Source organism: Sorex fumeus, unplaced genomic scaffold (genome assembly GCF_029834395.1).
Source record: "Sorex fumeus unplaced genomic scaffold, SorFum_2.1 ptg000063l, whole genome shotgun sequence".
NCBI lineage: Eukaryota > Metazoa > Chordata > Mammalia > Eulipotyphla > Soricidae > Sorex > Sorex fumeus.
This window is the reverse complement of record NW_026606120.1, coordinates 48,955,936-48,975,246: the sequence shown is the minus strand read 5'-3', so window position 1 is coordinate 48,975,246 and position 19,311 is coordinate 48,955,936. Positions and strand designations below refer to the sequence as shown.

Genomic DNA, 19,311 nt, shown 5'->3' with positions numbered 1-19,311 from the left:
GCCCTATGCTCTCTCCCGTGTGCCAGAATCATCCATCAGACTGCCTGTTTTGTTTATTTTTGTTTACTTGTAATAAGGGTCACAACAGACAGTTCTCATTCAACTTGAAACTTCACACATGGTAGGCTGTCCTCTACCTTCACCTGTCTCCTAGTCCTGAATGTCTTTTAATAGCTTCATTTGGTTTGGGGGTTTTGCAGTGGTTTTTTGTTGTTGTTGTTAATGTTCCAATCCTGATCTTTTTATTATCTCACTAACTCATCCTTTTGTTGTTGTTGTTATTAAGATATACCCCATGATGCTCAGGGGTAACTCAGGAATTATTCCTGGCAGTGCTTGGGGAACCATGTAGGATACCTGAGATCAAATTCACGTCCAAGTACAAGTGCCCTATCTACTATACTATCAGTCCATCCCCTAAGGACCAGTACTTTTTGTTTGTTTTGAGGTCACACCTCTTAATGCTCAGGACTTATTCCTGCCTCTGCGCTCAGGAATTTCTCCTGGAGATGCAGCAGGGATTATGTGGAGTGCTGAAGATGGAACCCCAGGTTTGTCAAGTGCAAGGCAAACATCCTACTTGTTGTACTGTCTCACCAGCCCTGTAAATCATAATCTTATCCGCATGCACAAAGCCAGACTCTGGGAATAATCATGGAGATTTTTCCCTTACTGCTCTCCGCAGTAAGACCTACCACTTCTGCCTTCAGAGTATATTTTAGCTAAATATTTCTCCATAAGCCACTAACTACTACAGTAGTATCTGGTTTTCCCTGCTTCCACTGTGATTCTCCTCCAGACTTTTTCTACATAGCAGGATCAGGTCAGTTCAGATGTAATTTCCCTGCTTAAAATATGCCATTTCTTGAGGTTATAGAGCTAGGATGTGTCTTAAGTAGTAAAGTACTTGCTTTGTAGGTACAAGATTTGGGCCTCAGTGAAAGCAAAATGAAAGAATACAGGGAAGAGAATTTGTGTCTTATACATGCCTGGCATATGATAAGCACTCATTAAATAAGTATTTGTTGAGAGGCCAGAAAGATAGTACAGTGGGTAGGTCACTTGCCTTGCACACAGCTAGCTTGGGTTCAAACCCCAGCATCCCATATGGTCTCCCAAACCCACCAAGAATGATCCCTGAACACAGAGCCAGGAGTAAGCCCTGAGCACTATTGGGTGTGATTCCCTAAAAATAAAATAGATATTGGTTAAATGAAATGAAAGTAAATGAAACCAACTCTCTGATGATAATTCTGCAGTGATTTCCTTCCTAGCCATCTCTGCTCCCTTTTTTTTTTTTTTAATTCTTAGGGCTTCACACATGCAAGACAAGTGTTCTACCACTGTACTACATCCCAGACCCTTTCCTGTCTAATTTAGGATAGATTTTTAGTTATTTTGGCTTTTGGACCATGTTCAGTGGTGCTCAGACTTAAGCCTGGCTCTGTGCTCAGGGGACTATCTTTGGTGCCAGTGATCAAACCTGGTTCAGCCATGTGCAAGGCAAACACATTAAACCATGTACTTTCCAGACAGGTTAGAATTTTAAATCTTCTTTTTTTTTTTTGTCTATAGAAACCCTTAGTACTTCACCCTCCAGTCAAACTAATCCTCTCTGAGGTCAGAGGGAGAGTACATGGGCTAAGATGCTTACCTGACATGAAGCTGAACCTGTTCAGTAACCAGCACCGCCTTTGGTCTCCTAAGCACTGCCATGTATAGCCCAAACTCTCATTGCCACAGAGCATGTGGGCTTGGTGCAGCTCAGGATCTTCTCTAGCACTCTAAACACCACCACATCTATGACAGTTCCTCCACTAAATTAGTTTCTCCTCTCTCTTACGGTCTTTATTTAACGTCACTGATTGAAAACTAAATCAGTGTTCTCAGTTGCAGGCTTCTGTAGTATCTTTGTCATCTTTGAAGACCTGCTATACTTCTTGTTTAGGGGGTCACTGAAGTAAGGCTCCTGGGGATAAATTAGGCCACTCTGTTCTCATTTACCAATTATCTGCTTCGTATCCCAGTGGCATATTTCATCCTCTGAAGTTCTCAGTCCGCATTTGGGCAGAGACCATGTGTTCCTCTATGTGAGCAGCACAGAGCTTAGTGACTGTCACTCCCTCTGTGGTTTGCAAGAGCTTATATCCGGTTATATAGAGTAAGTTCTCACTGTCTTTGATGTTTGATGATAGCGTCTTGGAAATGCAGCTTCAAACGAAAATTGTGTGCATTGAAACCAATATTTTATATAATGTAAGTCATGACATTCAACATTAGCAGCGATTTCTTTTTTCTCACTATTGTGTTTTTGTTTTGGGTACACACCTGACGATGCTTGGGTTGTTCTGGCTCTGCACTCAGGAATCACTCCTGGAATGCTTGGAGGAATAGGATGCTGGGGATCGGAACTTTGATTGCACTGTGCAAGGCAAAATGCACTATCTGCTATACTATTTCCCCTGCCCCCTCAATAATGTTTTAGTGAAATAGTGCTAGATTAAGTAATATTATTTGAAGGACTGGAGAGATAGTATAGCAGGTAGGTTCTTGCCTTGCTTGTGACTGATCCTGGTTCGATCCCCTGGTTGAGCCCTGCCAGGAGTGATTCTTGAGTGCAAAGCTAGAAATAACCCCTGAGTGTCTCCAGGTGTGGCCAAAAAAGGTATTATTTGAGAGCCTGCTATACTTCAGTATTTCTTTCCTTTTGACGTCATCTCGTTCTAGAAGGCAACAGAGAGGGAAAGGGTTAACTTTTACTAACTAGTAAATGTTGTTTTATTAAACAGTAATTATTACTGTAGCACTGTTCTCCCGTTGTTCATCGATTTGCTCGAGCGGGCCCAGTAACATCTCCATTTTGAGACTTCTTGTTACTGTGTTTGGCATATTGAATACATCACGGGTAGCTTGGTAAGCTTTGCCGTGCGGGCAAGATACTCTCGGTAGCTTGCCGGGCTCTCCGAGTGGGGCAGAGTGATAGAATTATTAAACTAATATCTAATTTTAATACCGTGGCATTGAAAAGATTATAAACTATTTCCTATAACTATGGTGTGTTAAAATACACATCATAACTAATAGGTAGAATCAACATTTTTTGTTTTGAAATACTTGGTATGATAAGGTATTTTCTTTTTGCAGCCAGGGGTGGGGGGGCACATCCAGCAGTGCTCATGAATCACTCCTGGAGGGGCAAGGGAGACGGTATAAGGTGCTTGGGATTGAACTCGGGTGCACTGCATGCAAGGCAATCACTTTACTGACTGTACTATCACTCCAGCCCATGATTAGGTGTTTTCGTAACAAAGAGTTCTGAGTTCCAGATTTAAAAGAAGGGTTTTTTTTTGTTTTGGTTTTGGGGGTTTTTTTTGCTTTTTTTTTTTTTTTTTTTTTTTTTTTTTTTTTTTTTTTTTACTTTTTGGGCGATGCTCAGGGGTTACTCCTGGCTCTGCACTCAGGAATTACTCCTGATGGTGCTCAAGGGACCATATGGGATGCTGGGATTCGAACCCAGGTCAGCCGCATGCAAGGCAAATGCCCTACCCGCTGTGCTATTGCTCCAGCCCCAAAGAAACTATCTTTTGATTTTTGGTTTAGGGGCCTCACCCAATAGTGCTCAGGAAATTTTTTTTTTCTTGGTGGGGGTCCCTGGCAGTGCTCAGATGTTATTTTTGGTTCTGCTCTTAGGAATTACTCCTGGGAAAATTCAAGGAACCATGTGGGATGCCAGGTTAAACCCAGGTTGGCTGCTTGCAAGGCTGCTATCACTCCAGCCCCATCAAGCTACTTTTGACTCAGTGCTTGGGGTTTGTTCCCGTTGGTACTTGAGGACCATAAAGTGCAGGGGATTGAACCCAGGCCTCCAACATGCAGTGTACTTTTCAGCCATCATTGAGCATTTGTCCAACCCTTAGAATTTCTAAGCTGTCATAAATGAACTCTGAACACTTTCTTTTTTGGTGGGGGTGGGGAGGGGAGAACGTGGTGGGAAGTATAACCAGCAATGCTCAAGAGCTATTCTTGGCTCTGCTCCTGGTTATGCCCGGGGGACCATATGTAGTGCCAGGGATACCAACTGGAGTCAGGAGGCTGCAAGGTCTTAATATCTCTCTCTCTGGCCCCTGAGCACCTGTTTGTTTGTTGGGGGCCACACCCAGTTATGCTCTGGACTTACTCCTGGCTCTGCATTTAGGGATCACTCCTAGTAGGCTCAGGGACTATAAAGGGTGCCGGAGTTCAAACTTGGGTTGGCCATGTACAAAGCATGTGCTCTACCCACTGTACTGACACCCCCCACCTGAACGCTTTTTATTTTGTTTTGGGGCCACTACTGATGGTGTGCAGAGGCTCTCCCAGCTCTATGCTCCAGGTACTGTATGGTGTTGCAATCCAGGCATCCTGCATGCAGAGTATGCACTCAGACTGTTAAATTATCTCATTTTTATTATTGATCCAGATTTGGAATAGTTCCAGGCTCATGAAGAGCAGAAAGTTACTGTATCAATTCCACATTAGACTTGTGGGGATACTCATCAGACCAGAAGACCTTTTCAGACCAATAAGCCTTTGCCCATGTAACCTTTATCCAGACTATGCAATTTTTTATGGAGGTGGGAGTGCTTAAGGAAGAAAGGATTTTGATCCAAATTGCTGCGCTCAGGGCTTACTCCTGGCTCTGTGCTTAAGAATCACTCCTAGGGCCGGAGCCATAGTACAACGGGTAGGACATTTGCCTCGCACACGGCCAACCTGGGTTTGATCCTCAGCATTCCATATGGTCCCCCGGGTAATACCTGAGTGCACAGCCAGGAGTAACCTCTAAGCGTCGCCGCCAGGTGTGACCCAAAAGACTTAAAAAATCACCCCTGACAGTGCTCAAGAATATGTGGCTCCAGCAGGTACCTTAACTCTTACATTATCTTTTGTTTTGTTTTATTTAGGGAGGGGCAGTCCCAGAATGTCACTCCTGGCAGTGTTGGGTATCAAACCTGGGCCTCTTTCATGTAAAGTTTGTACTCAGCCCTTGGATCTCTCTGACCCCAGTCTATTTTCTTAACTCTTAACTTGAGTATCACCCCTTCTCACAGACATTCTTACAAGTACTCAGTATTAAAAGCAGTATTACAATGTACTTCTGACTCTGCATTCAGGGATCACTTTATCATGGCTTGGGTCACCATATGGGTGTCGGGGATCAAACCTGGTTCAGTCACAGGCAAGGCAAGTGCCTTAACCCACTATATTACTGCTTCATGTATTATTTTTCTATCATTTTTACAAGTATTTTTAAATGAATTTCAGGGTAAAAAGGCATATTTTTTTAAACTAGAGCTATAGTACACACTCGTAAGGCATTTGTCTTACACCTGGCTGACCCTCACCTGGCCCTCAACACCCCATAAGGTCTGCTGAGCACCAACAGAAGTGATCCCTGGCACAGAGCCAGGAGTAAGCCCTGAGAACTGTCAGTTGTCGTCCACCCCCACTCCCAAGTTGGAGGAAAAGCATATTTTACTTGTCTTTAATATACCCAAGTTCCAGAATAGAGCTTGGCTTTTTTTTTTCTTTTTTAAGTCAGTTAATAGTCACTGAAGCTGATAGTGCAGGGAATTAACAGACATCTCTTTTTGCTTTTAATTGCCTTTATCTCGTTCAAAGGGAGGGATTGCTGAGGCCTCCCCAGTGGCAGCTGATCCCAGCTCCATTCCTCTTTCAGAGACTGTCATGGCAACCACCAGCCTCTCCCTTTGAGCCACAGCTTGTACTGCAGCTGTGCACCTGGAAAAAAATCTTCTTTCATTACGCCTCTCCCTTTCTTGACCTGTTTTTAGTAGCAAATGTAACTTTTAGCCTGATTATGGTAAAATCTTCTTTTATTTCTTTTTTCTTTTTTTTTTTCTTGTTTTGAGTTTATTGCTAGCATTTACTTAAGAATGAAAAGGGACTGAAGAGTTAATATGGAGAGTAATGCTTTTGCTTTGCATGCAGGTGACTTGGCTTCAGTTCCCGGCACCACCTATGGTCCCCCAAGCCCTCCAGGAGTTGTCCCTGAGTACAGAGGCAGGAGTAAACTCTGAGCATAGCTATTTGTGCCACAACCTCTCCCCTCCCCCCCCAAAGTAAAATAGGATCTGGAGATAGAATGCAGGGGTTAAGGCACTTGCTTTGCATGTGCCCAACCCAAGTTTGATCTGCAGCACCATATGAGATGAAGTTTTTATTTGAGAAAGAGCGCAAGATCAAACACTCCCACATTGAGGTGGGGAATCCAAGGGAAGAATGCCCTAATGATGGAGAAATTTTCAGGATCATAATACCAGCTACAAAATAAATACTGCCTCAAGCTTATCTTAGTCTTCATACATGAATGATAATGATGGACAAGTAAATTGTGTTTATTTGTTCTGGAGTAGTTGATGCTTGCCAGCTTCAGCTGATGTACCCAGCACCTGCTCACACATCTAGCTCCCACAGTTACATCCAGCTAGATTGCTTCTGACAACACCTCTTTTTGTGCATGGGGGAGCTACACCTGGCAGTGCTCAGGGGTTACTCCTGATTCTGCACTCATAAATTACCCTGGCGATGCTTGAGGGACCATATGGGAAGTCCAGGATTCAACCCAGGTTGGCCACGTGCAAGGCAGATACTTTGCCCACTGTAGTATAGCGCCAACCCCCCCATGACACACTCTTTTAACTGGAAGTTTGAACAGTTTTGAACTCTATTGGAGGAGGCCTTTTCTAGCTATTGCACAGCATGTACTCTATCGATAACCTCGGAGATGGGAGACAAGTGTGTGTAGCACAGAGCACCAGCTGCCTCTGGGACAGAGGAAAGCTGTGTTTCCATCAGGTAGGCTGTCTGTTTATCAGTTAAGTAGGCTGGAGGGCATCTGGTCTGCAGGAGCTGACATTTACTGTGAAGATGTTGAGGCCTTAAAAGACTGAATTTGTGGGTCTGATAGCCTAATTAAAGTGAGCTACTGTGTGGGCGGTTGTACTGAATCTATTTTTAATGAGTCAGTTCAGGGCTGAGGGGGAGCAGTGTCAAAATTTAAATTAGAGTTCCATTTTTATTGGCAGAAGCTTTAGATAATCACTTTTGGCACAGTCGTCAAGCTGAATGACCTTAAGAATGCAGATCTTGGGGCTGGAGCAATAGTACAGCAGTGGGTGGGCATTTGCCTTGCACGTGGCCAACCCAGGTTCCATTCCCAGCATCCCATATGGTCCCCAAGCACCGCCAGGAGTAATTCCTGAATGCAAAGTCAGGAGTAAGCCCTGTGCATCTCTGGGTGTGACCCAAAAAGGGGAAAAAAATGCAGATCTTGTGGGCTAGAGCATAGTACAGCAGGTAGCGCCTTGCATGTAGCCAACCTTAGTTTGATCCCTTGGTATCCCAGAACCTGCCAGGAGTGGTCTCTGAGCACAGAGCCAGGAGTAAGCTATGAGTGCAGCTGGGTGTGACCCAAAATACAAAACAAAAAGAATTCAGATCTTAGTGTGGTGTGCTCAGAGCAGGGGGCCTAAAGAAATGGCTCCTCTGTTTATTACACACCAAACAGGAATCTGGGTTTCTTGATGAGGGTCACAAAACTTGTGACTTTCCTATGAACAATACCCTACAGATAAAAAGGGGGGAGGGGGTTTAAAAAGCAAACTGTCAACTCTTCATCTTTGCAGTAAAAAACAAAACTGCTAAGCAAAACAAAAACCATTGTGAGTGGTGGGCAGTCACTAACTACAAGGCTTCATGTTTCTCTCTGGAGGGTGTATATAAGGAAGGGCCTGGTATCATGGCTCCCAGACTTTATCTCAGGATCACTTTTTACTTAAAAAAAAAAAAGAAGAAGAAAACTCCAGTGATATTTTTCTATACTTATTGACAAGGGCTGGAGCGATAGCACAGCGGTAGGGCGTTTGCCTTGCACGCAGCCAACATGGCCGACCCGAGTTCGATTCCTCCGCCCCTCTCGGAAAGCCCGGCAAGCTACTGAGAGTATCTCGCCCGCACAGCAGAGCCTGGCAAGCTCCCCGTGACGTATTCGATATGCCAGACACAGTAACAACAAAGTCTCCAATGGAGACGTTACTGGGCCCGCTCGAGCAAATCGATGAACAACGGGAGGATGGTGATGGGACTTATTGACAAATAGTCATATTTTATACACATACATAGGTATTTTTATAAGTTAAATTAAAAGTATTAAGCCCACAGGGACTGGGGATGTGACTTTAATAGTAACACACATAACTAGCATGTGTTGAGCCCTGGTTAGCTTTCTGTCATCACATGGTCCCACATCAACATGAGTGGTACCAACAACACCTATCCACACAAAAATATATTTTGGGGGCTTGGAAAGATGGTACAGAGGTTAAGAAACTTCCCTTGAATGCAGCTGTGGTTGTAACACTGGTTCACATTTTGGCACCCTGTATGGTCACCTGAGTACAACCAGATGTGGATTCCTTCCAAAATTATTACTTTGCAATATGCAAGTACATCAAACAAGTACATTATATATATCTTAAACTGATACACAATTATGTCACAGTCACAGTCCTCCCATTGTTCATCGATTTGCTTGAGCGGGCCCAGTAACGTCTCCATTGGAAACTTTGTTGTTACCGTGTTTGGCATATCGAATACGTCACGGGGAGCTTGCCAGGCCCTGCCGTGCGGGCGAGATACTCTCGGTAGCTTGCCGGGCTCTCCGAGAGGGGCGGAGGAATCGAACTCGGGTCGGCCATGTTGGCTGCGTGCAAGGCAAACGCTCTACCCGCTGTGCTATCGCTCCAGCCCATACATAATTATATGCCAGTTAATGCCAATAATGCTAGAAAAATAATCCTTATGGTGCTCAGGGCTTATTCCATATGGAATATTGGGGATCAAACCAGGTCAGCTGCATGCAAGGCAGGTACTTTACTATTGCTCTGGCCCCAGCCACTATAAACATAATTAATACTTAAATGCACCTGTCATCTCCAAAACCAAAAAATGTGAATAATGGCACTGTTTGAAATTCTGTTGTTGGTAGGTCATTTATTATTTTAAATTTTATGGCCATGTTGACAGTGTTCATGGACGGCACACAGTAGGGTCCTCAAGTATCCCATGTAGAAAGCATGCACGCAAACCCTTTGACTTACTTCCCTCCCTCAGTGAATTGAATCTTTTTACTATAGATCCAAAGATTCCAACTCAAAGTGGAAGAGAGTATGGAAGTAAGTCACTTGCCTTACATGGGGTTGCTGTGGCCTTGACCCCTGTTCCAATCCTCCGAGCACTGTCAGGGTTCACGCTTGAAACACAGAGCCAGAAAGAGCACTGCTGGATGAGACCTCCTCCCCACAAAAAAAAATAAGGGGGTGAATTGGTAGCATAGGGGTTAACACATGCACTTTCCTTACATGCAGCTGACCCTGGTTCAATTCCCAGGACCACATAGGTCCCTAACACCACCAGGGATGATTTCTGATTACCACTGGGTGTGCGCAAAACCCAAAAAGAGTGACTATACTCACTTTCTTGTAACTGCTTCTCTGTTGTGTTACAGCGTGTATCTTCTTGCAAACACTCCCTGGTCAAGAGAAAAAGAAGGTGGGGTGGTCTTTGGGCCACACTGAGAACTAGAAAAAACTGACTTTAGAGTTAAACCAACCTTTACCCAGATTTGTATTCTCGAAATTGGTAGTTGTGTTTCCTTGAGCAGGTGGCTTTATCTTAGCTATATCCTCCTTAATAGAATGGAGAGAGAAGATTGCTGAAATTTACAAAATAGTGTAGAGGTTAATAAGATATTTGGGGGTCTTTTGTGTGACTTGTTTTGTTTGTTTTTTGGGTTGCACTTGGCAATGCTCAGAGCTTATTCCTGGCTTTACACTCAGGGATCACTACTGGCAGGGCTCAGGGAGTACCAGGGTATATGGAGTGCCAGAGATCGACCCAAGGTCAGCCACGTGCAAGGCAAGTGTCCTCTGTGCTATCATTCCAGCACAGTTCAGTTCATTTTAATTGGTAAAAATAACAGTTTATGTCAGTAAGGATAATTTTCAGAATTGAAGCCAGGGAGCTTAAGGTTCCTTCTAGCAATTGAAGCTTTTTTTTTTTTTTTGCATTTTAAATAATTATTAACCACACCCTTCTCTCCTTTCCTACTGACATCTGATTTAACAGAGGCTTAGCAATTTCTGTTTTGAACAGAATAGAGCAGAATACCTAGAAAGATACAGCTTACCTGATAGAGAATCACAACAAAGACTTGTAATGTCTCTCACAGGGTGTTTGTTTTGTTTTTTTGTTTGTTTGTTTTGTTTAAATATTTATGTGGTTGTCATTATTCTTTAATTGGATGTAGTTTCATATCTTCCGGAAGCTTGTAGTCTTTTTTTTGGGGGGGGGGGGGTACACCAAAAGATGCTCAGGGGCTCTCGACTCTGCACTCAGGAATCACTCCTGGTGGTGCTTGGAGGACCATATGGGATGCCTGTGCAGTGCAAACACTCTACCTGCTGTATTATCATTCTGGGCCCATATGCTATTTTTCTTTGTTTTAATTCTTCTTAAGGCTCAAGAAACTTCGTGTTGGGGATAGGAAGATTATACAATGGATAAGGTCCATACTTAGCATGCACTTTACCTCAGTTTGGTCCCCAAGAACAGTGGCAGTGCTGGGGACTTTTTTTAATTATGCCTGAGTAGGGGCTGGAGTGATAGCACAGCACAGCAAGTAGGGCGTTTGCCTTGCACGCAGCCAATTCGGGTTCAATTCCCAGCATCCCATATGGTCCCCCAAGCACGGCCAGGAGTAATTTCTGAGTGCATGAACCAGGAGTAACCCCTGTGCATCCCTGGGTGTGACCCAAAGAAAGCAAAAATAAATAAATAAATTATGCCTGAGTAGCAGCCTTGTTAGAATAGAAAACGGAACCATCTGAGGGCCAAAGCATAATTTCTGAGTGCAAAGCCAGGAGTAACCCCTGAGCATTGCTGGGTGTGACCTAAAAAGCAAAAAAAAAGAAAAAAAAGGGAACCATCTGAGTTTCAAAACACAGCTCAAAAGGCTGGTATGCAGAGGCCATGAATTCAATCCCCAGCACTATGTGGTACCCAGAGCACTGTTGGGTTGCCCTCCTCATTTCCCCTAGGACTGCTGGGTTAACTTTAAAAGCACGTTATCAAATTTAACAGCCTAGCTCTCATGACTCTGTCAGGTATCACCAGGACTGACGATACCCCAGAGCCCCTGACCACTACATGGGAACAACCCGCACCCCCAAATCCCCCGGAAAAAAACCAAAAGCCATCTAATTCTTACTCTTTTTCCCCCCATATAGTGATTGTATACAAAAGTAGCATATAGCTAAAAAGCTATTTGTGAGAAGGTTTGTTTGTTGGTGGGTTTTTTTGGGGTTTGTTTTTTTTTTCTCTTTGGGTCACACCTGGCAATGCAGAGGGGTTCCTCCTGGCTCTGCACTCAGGAGTTACTCCTGGCGGTGCTCAGGGGGCCATATGGGATGCTGGGAATCGAACCCGGGTCAGCTGCGTGCAAAGCAAACGCCCTACCCGCTGTGTATCTCTCCAGCCCCTTGTGAGAAGATTTAAAGCGTTTCTAGAAAGTCATATGTCTCCATTTTCATTCCTATCTCCTTTCTGTCCCTAGCCATTTGCAGGCAAGCGGTGAGAAGCTGCAGCAATGTCTGATTTTGTGGAAAGTGAGGCTGAGGAGTCCGAGGAAGAGTACAACGATGAAGGCGAAGTGGTGCCCCGAGTCACTAAGAAATTTGTTGAAGAGGAGGATGATGGTGAGGAGGCCCCAGCTCAAGCTTCTCCCCACTATTGCTAAGCTTTGGATAGTTGGATTCTTGCTGATGAGGCTCAGGCTCAGCACAGGAGTTATCACACATGAGGTACCAGCTTGAGAATTTTCAGTCATTCGTAGACTATTTACTGAGCATCTATTGGCTGTCTGCCAGGCAGGCACTTTGCCTAGAATTAGGAATACAAAATAAAGACACAGCTGTTAAATAAACTAAACCATAACAAATAAATACCTATGTAATGTTCCCTATTTAAAAAAAAAATGTTTTGTCTTGGGACCACACCCGGTAGTGGTCAGGGCTAACCCCTACCTCTGCTCTCAGTTATCACTCCTTGTGGGGCTCAGGGGACCAAATGGGGTGCTGAAGATCAAACCTGGGTCCGTGACATAAAAGCAAAGTGCCCTATTCACTATACTATATCACTCCAGCCTCCATTCCCTCCTTCAGAGATCTAATAGTATCGGTGCTTATTCGCCCACCTAAACCCAGTTGTAGTACCTCAGGATAGAACCATGAAATGGCTTGAAACAGAAAGGAAATGTAGGTTTCAGCAAAAGCATTATGGAGGACTAGAGAAATAATACCAGGGTTAAGGCACTTGCTTTGCATCTATCTGACTGACCCCAGTTCAACCCCCAGCATCACATGTATTCCCCCATATACCAAGTATGATCCCTTGAGCACAGAGCAAGAGGTACCCTTGAGTATCACCAGGTTGGCCCGACCTCCTTCCCACCCCAAGGAATTGTGTATGAAAGAAGGAATTTATCTGCTGTTTATGAATTGAGAGTGAATTATTGATAGGTGAAAAACCTTTAGCAATTCCCCTCACCTACCACCAGTGCTAAGGATTAAATTCAGGGCTTAATACTTGCAAGGCTTATCTTTACCACTGACCAGTCTCCTCGGACACCTCTAATGGTTATTTGAATTTTGGATTTTTTTTCTGCTTGTTTTGGTTTGGGAGCTATTCCCAGCAGTACTTGTGCTCAGGTGGTCGCTCCCAATGATGCTCAGGGGACCAGGCAGTCTCGGGGACTGAACGCTGGACTCCCATGTGTGAATCATTGAGCCACCTCCCCAGCTCTAAAAGATTTCTAATTAGTTTTTTCGTTGGTGGTGATTGCGGGGGTGGTGGGAGTGGGTTGATGTTTTTGTTGCTAATGGTGTCAGGGATTGAATTCTCACACATGTAAAGGCAAGTACTCTACCACTGAGCTGTATCCCTGCCCCTGCCCCCACCAGTAAATCATTTTGAAGAGCTGGAATAATGAGGGGAATCATCTTGATTAAAGATAAGGTAAATTTAGAAAAGAAATCTTCCCAGTTGCTACTGCCCTAAGTCAGTGGTCTTGGTTTTGCATCTTCAGATAAAGCAGACAGGTTAACATATCACCCAGATCATTACATTCAGAGCAGATGAGAGGGCTGGAAATGTGGCTCAGTGGTAAAGCGCAGGTCTGCTTGTGAGGGGCCCTGGTTCAGTCACTGGCACTAGGGGGAGGGGAAGGGGGGGAGGCAGCATGTGGGGTGGAATAGAGCAGTTAGAGAATCACAGTTAAGGAAGTGCTCCTGCCCTACTCCAAGTCAGGTTTCCAAACTATGCCTCAAACATGCATGTCTTACAGATGAGGAGGAAGAGGAGGAGAACCTAGATGACCAGGATGAACAAGGCAACCTGAAAGGCTTTATCAACGACGATGATGATGAAGATGAAGGTGAAGAGGATGAGGGTAGTGACTCTGGTGATTCAGAAGATGATGTTGGCCACAAGAAGAGAAAACGCAGTGAGTAGTCTGTCCTCGGGGCGAGTGAGGCTGGGATGGAGACACGGTAGAGAAGGGTAACGTGCATCATGCTCTGTTTCCTTCAGCATCTTTTGATGACCGCCTGGAGGATGATGATTTTGACCTCATTGAGGAGAATTTGGGTGTCAAAGTCAAAAGAGGAGTAAGTGTCATACTTTGTTCCTGGAGCTGGAAGAAAAAACCCTTGAAAGTCAGTGACTCCTATTAGAGGAGATATGCAGAAGAGGTTGGAGATTGTCAGAGAAAAAAAAAGTGCTTATATGATTTTCTGGTAGATCCTAGATTTATGTCCCATATTTGGATGCCCACTGGTCTTGCCAGTTTCAGAGATTGGCTGTGGGACTGAAAGAAAACTTACTGGTAGGTTTCTTTCTCAAGATAAGTACAGGGGGCCAGAGCGATAGTGCAGCAGGTAGGGCATTTGCCTTGTATGCAGCCCACTTGGGTTCTATCCCCAGCATCTCATCGCCCCCCGAGCACCACCAGGAGTGATCCCCAAGTGCAGAGCCAGGAATAACCCCTGAACATCACTGGGTGTGACCAAAAAAGCTAAAAAATAAATTTCAGTGTGAAGAGGAAGGTTAGACTCCAAAAGCAGGCATACTAAGGCCAGTTACCTCAGACTCTGATATGACAAATTTTCCCACCCTTAGCAAAAGTACCGTCGTGTCAAAAAAATGTCCGATGATGAGGATGACGATGAGGAGGAATATGGCAAGGAGGAACATGAAAAAGAGGCTATTGCAGAAGAAATATTCCAGGATGGAGAAGGGGAAGAAGGACAAGAGACTGTGGAAGCTCCCATGGCTCCTCCAGAAGATGAGGAGGAAGATGATGAAGAATCAGGTATGTGATATGAAGCAAGGAAGCCAATATTTGGTGGGTGTTGGGATTTTTTTGCCGTAAGAATAGGGGCAGGGGTGTCAACTGGAGAGACAGTACATTGGGTAAGGGTGCTTGCCTTATACAAACTTGACCTGGGTTGGATCCCTGGCACCTTATATGGTCCCTGAGCCTTTCAGGAGTGATCCCTGAGTGCAGAGCCAGGAGTAAGCCCTGAACATCTCCATGTGTGGCCCAAAAACAAAACAGAAGAATAGGATGGAAATCACTGGAGCAATAGAACAGAGGGTAGGGCATTTTCCGTTTTTCCTGTTTTCGCAGCTGACCAGGATTTGAACCCAGGCATCCCATATGGTCCCCCGAGCACTGCAAGGAGTAATTCCTGAGTACAGAGCCAGGAATAACCCCTGAGCATCACCGGGTGTGTCCCAAAATGCCAAAAAATAAAAATAGGATGGTCAGCTACAGACTACCCTTTGACATAGAGAAGTCCCTTACTCTTATTCATCTAGTAAGAACTAAAGCCACTCAGTTCTGGATAATCTTCTGCCACTGTGGTCTAACTTCTCTCTCTTTCCTATCTAGACATTGATGATTTTATTGTCGATGATGACGGACAACCCCTGAAAAAGCCTAAATGGAGGAAGAAGCTTCCCGGATACACAGACGCGTGAGTGGGGTCTGGAACAAGGTTGTGAGGAAAGCTTGGTGAACCCGTTCAGGGCAGAGGATGTTGGATGCCTCGCCAAAAATGGGACCTTTCCCACTCACCCAGCTTGCTTCCCTGCTTCATATAATCTTAACTAGACAGCAATTTCAGGTTTTTCGAGGAAAACCCAAGAATGCTTTCGACAATTTTTTTCATGGTAGAAATTGGTTTATTAACAGTGATAGGTCATCTGCAGGTGGGTGGCCAAGGGGTTGAGCCGGATTGATCCAGGACCGGCCTGAGCTCAGCGCAGCTGCCGGGTCTCGCTCTGACTCCAGCAGGGTGAGCACGTCCCCCTCGTGGACCAGGCCTTGCACGTTGTGGATGATGGAGTGGCTTGTGTCATCTATGAATTCCACGCACACCTGCATGCACTGTCCCTGCGATCTGGTCCTTCCCAGTACCTTGGTGACCCGGGCCAGTTTTATAGGCAGCACGTGGCATATATCTATGATGGTGGCCACCGAGTAAGGGGACAGTGGAGCGCTTTCGACATTTTAATATTAAATTAGGATAGACTCACGTGGGTAGCTAGAGGATAGTCTCCTCTATCGGCAGCTCCACATTTAGTTTACATATTGACCATCTAAATACAACTCGGTTGGAAGAAAACTTTATTATTATTGTTTTGTCTTGGGGTCATACCTGGCGATGATCAGGGTTACTCCTGGCACTGCACTCAGGGTTCTCGCCTGGCAGTGCTCAGGAACCATATGGGATGCTGGGGATCAAGCCCAGTCCAGCCACGTGCAAGACAAGTGCCCTACTTACTGTACTATCTTTTCGGCCCTGAAGGAAAACTAGCACTAAGAGAGTGTTATGATGCAAAAGATGGATCTATTGAGCAGGGTATGGACATATCAGAGCTGTCACAGAAATATGCTAGAGATGGCCGCATTTTATCCTGGTGAATAAGTTTTCTTAGAATATCCACAGTGAAGTCCATATTCTACAGTGAATGTGCTTATTTTATGTACCTATCTCAGTTTGGGGCAAGTAGAAGATTATGTATGGCTGCATTTCTCTCCTCTGTTTGGAAGAATCTGGGCCAACTATACCTTGCTCTCACCCATAGGGCCCTTCAAGAAGCCCAGGAGATTTTTGGTGTGGACTTTGACTATGACGAATTTGAGAAGTACAATGAGTATGATGAAGAACTAGAGGAAGAGTATGAGTATGAGGATGATGAGGCCGAGGGCGAAATTAGAGTGCGCCCCAAGAAGACCACTAAGAAACGTGTGAGCCGCCGGAGCATTTTTGAGATGTATGAGCCCAGTGAACTGGAAAGTAGCCATCTCACAGATCAGGACAATGAAATCCGAGCCACGGATCTGCCTGAGAGATTCCAGGTAAGAAACCACCTTGTGTTTTCATTTTTATTTTATTTTTCTGGCCCTATCCAGCCGCGCGCAGGACTTCACTCCTGGCTCTGTGCTAAGAGCCACGAATAAGCCTTGGCAAGTTGAAAACTATATGTGGTGCCTGGGATCGAACCCAAGTCTGCCACATGCGAGGCAATTGCTCTACCCACTCTACTATTGCTCCAGCCCCTGTCCTTTTGCTGCTATGTCACCTCCTGCCCTGAGTCTCCTGGTTACAGTGGTTATAACAGAGTACTAATGTGGCAATAATCTGACATTAAGTATAGAGAGAAAGTTGGCTTTGAACCCCATCTGATCAGAGATAGAAGGAGTCCATCTCTTAGGAGCAGAAAGGTGGACGGCTTAGGGTTCCTGAAGTAGCTTGCTTTCTTTATTCAATATATGAAGTATCTGCTATTGCCAGGACAAAAACTCTGTTGGGTACTAAAAATATGTGCCTCAGGGGCGAGAGTGATAATACAATGGGTAGGGTGCTTGCCTTGCATGAGCAGTGCCAGGTGTGGCCCCAAAACAAAGCACCCCCCCCAAAAAAGAAATGTTCCTCTGCACACTCATTTTTATCTAAGAGTGTATGTCATTTCTGTGTGGAATCCAACGTAAAATCCATCTCTGTTTCATCTCTTGCAGCTACGCTCCATTGCAGTCAAAGGGGCTGAAGATGATGAACTAGAAGAAGAAGCTGATTGGATCTATAGGAATGCCTTTGCCACGCCAACCATTTCTCTGCAGGTGCCCACAAAAAGATAATTTGGGGTGCGGGGGGCACAATCAGGTAGATGACTCAGGTGGTAGAGCACACACACACCTCATATGTGCAGGGTCCTAAGTTCAGTCCCCAACGTTGTGGTATCCATGAGCATTGCATCACTGGACTGAGCTATCCTGGGTTTGTGCCTGTTTTCTTTTTGCTTGTTTGTTCTTGTTTGTCTATTTTTTGTGCCACACTTAGTAGTGCTCAGGGCTTATTCATTACTCTGCTCAGAGATCAATCCTGGCAGGGCTTGGGGGACCATATGTGGTGCCAGAGATTGAACCTGGGTTGGCTGCATACCATGCAAGTGCATTCTTCTCTGAACTATCTCTCTGGTTCCTGGTGCCTATGTTTTGTTTTGTTTCTTAGTTTTTATTGGTGATGTGAAAATCCATTTTATTCAAGGCCAGGGGGCTGACTGTATGTTTAGTATACAATGCTGTGCGTATGCAGGTGTACAGGAGATTTTCCTAGATTTCAGCAACCAGTGGTCATCCTGTGACATGGAACAGTTTTGTATGTGTTAAGACAAAGCAAATAACAGTTTCATTGCTGTGTTTTGTTTTTTCCTTCCTACTCTAGGAAAGCTGTGATTATCTAGACCGAGGGCAGCCAACCAGCAACTTCAGTCGAAAAGGGCCCAGCACGATTCAGAAGATCAAGGAAGCCCTGGGCTTCATGCGAAACCAGCATTTTGAGGTAGCACCTCGAGCTTCATAGGCGCACTGATTGAGCTAAGGGCTGAGGGCTGGGAACTGCCTGTCAGGTGGGGACCCCCTTTCTCCTGTCTTCAGCTCTACTCCTTGACTTAAGAAGTGTGAGGAGGGCCGGAGAGATAGTACAGCAGGTAAGGCGCTTGCCTTGCATGCAGCCAATCCAGGTTCAATCCTCAGTATCCCATCTGGTCCCCTATATCCACCAGGGGTTATTCCTGAGTGCAGAGCCAGGAGTAACTCCAGAGTTCCACTGGGTGTGCCCAAAGACAACCTTCCCCCCCCCCCAAAAAAAAAACAGTGAGAACCAAAGGAGATTTCTAGTCATTAAAAAAAAAGCACTGTTATCCTGTCTGCAGTATTATCTCATCTTCCATGGTGAAGGAGAGCATGAACCTAAGATAAGCCTGTGAGGGAAGCCAGACTTCAGACTGTTGAATTTCCTGGAGCTTTGATTTCTCTGACTAAGTGGATCCTTATAGATTTTTTTCTCTGGTTGACTGCAGTCCCCTTGCCACCATAGGTGCCTTTTATTGCCTTCTACCGAAAGGAGTATGTGGAGCCTGAACTGCACATCAATGATCTGTGGAGGGTGTGGCAGTGGGATGAAAAGGTAATTTGGATTCAGCAGTCCTCAAGAATCAGTGGGCTGGAATGGGCACAACTACTACTGGGTCCCCAAGTCCTCCCATATGTATGGGGTATCAGCACAACCCCCAGCCTGACTCCTGGTAAGGAATGGAATAGTCCTGGGTCTCTATGGCTAAACACCAGCCCTCACTCCTGCCCTACCTGTCCTAGTGGACCCAGCTGAGGATCCGCAAAGAGAACCTAACACGGCTGTTTGAGAAGATGCAGGCTTATCAGTACGAGCAGATCTCTGCTGACCCAGATAAACCTCTTGCTGATGGCATCCGGGCTCTGGACACCACCGACATGGAGAGGTAGCCTATCAGGGTTTACTCCATTACAGGGAGTCCTCAGACCAAAATAAGTTCCGCTCCCAGGAAGTGTTTCCCTGGAAAATTCTCAGCATAGGGATTAAAACCCAATTTATTGGGGCCAGGGAGATAGCTCCGTAGCTCAGTGGTAGCCTCCCATTTGTTAAGCCTACAGTTCAATCTTCAGCACTACCTAAAAACAAGTTTTCTCTGTGACAGGCTTGTTACTGTACATATTAGCGTATAAAAGGAAAGCACTGATTTATTGTCCAAGAAAATTACTGCTGGAAGAATGTTTATATTCGTTGGTCCTATACATTATTTTCTGTG

General features: G+C 45.0%; 1 protein-coding gene and 1 non-coding gene across 3 annotated transcripts in view; both read left to right on the top strand.

Annotated features, from left to right (window-relative positions):
• The window catches only part of SUPT6H (SPT6 homolog, histone chaperone and transcription elongation factor), a 44,515-nt gene that overhangs the window by 2,314 nt on the left and 22,890 nt on the right, over positions 1-19,311 (top strand). For both annotated transcript variants that reach the window (XM_056126858.1, XM_056126859.1), the window contains exons 2-11: positions 11,675-11,816; positions 13,463-13,621; positions 13,708-13,784; positions 14,296-14,488; positions 15,071-15,155; positions 16,270-16,543; positions 17,204-17,305; positions 17,910-18,026; positions 18,564-18,653; positions 18,842-18,984. In XM_056126858.1, the coding sequence (XP_055982833.1) occupies positions 11,708-11,816; positions 13,463-13,621; positions 13,708-13,784; positions 14,296-14,488; positions 15,071-15,155; positions 16,270-16,543; positions 17,204-17,305; positions 17,910-18,026; positions 18,564-18,653; positions 18,842-18,984 (1,349 nt within the window). In that variant the 5' untranslated portion in view covers positions 11,675-11,707. The remainder of the gene's footprint in view (positions 1-11,674; positions 11,817-13,462; positions 13,622-13,707; positions 13,785-14,295; positions 14,489-15,070; positions 15,156-16,269; positions 16,544-17,203; positions 17,306-17,909; positions 18,027-18,563; positions 18,654-18,841; positions 18,985-19,311) is intronic.
• Positions 7,509-7,635, top strand: LOC130036370 (small nucleolar RNA SNORA11). The gene has a single exon (XR_008794402.1). It is a non-coding gene; the product is annotated as a small nucleolar RNA SNORA11 (small nucleolar RNA).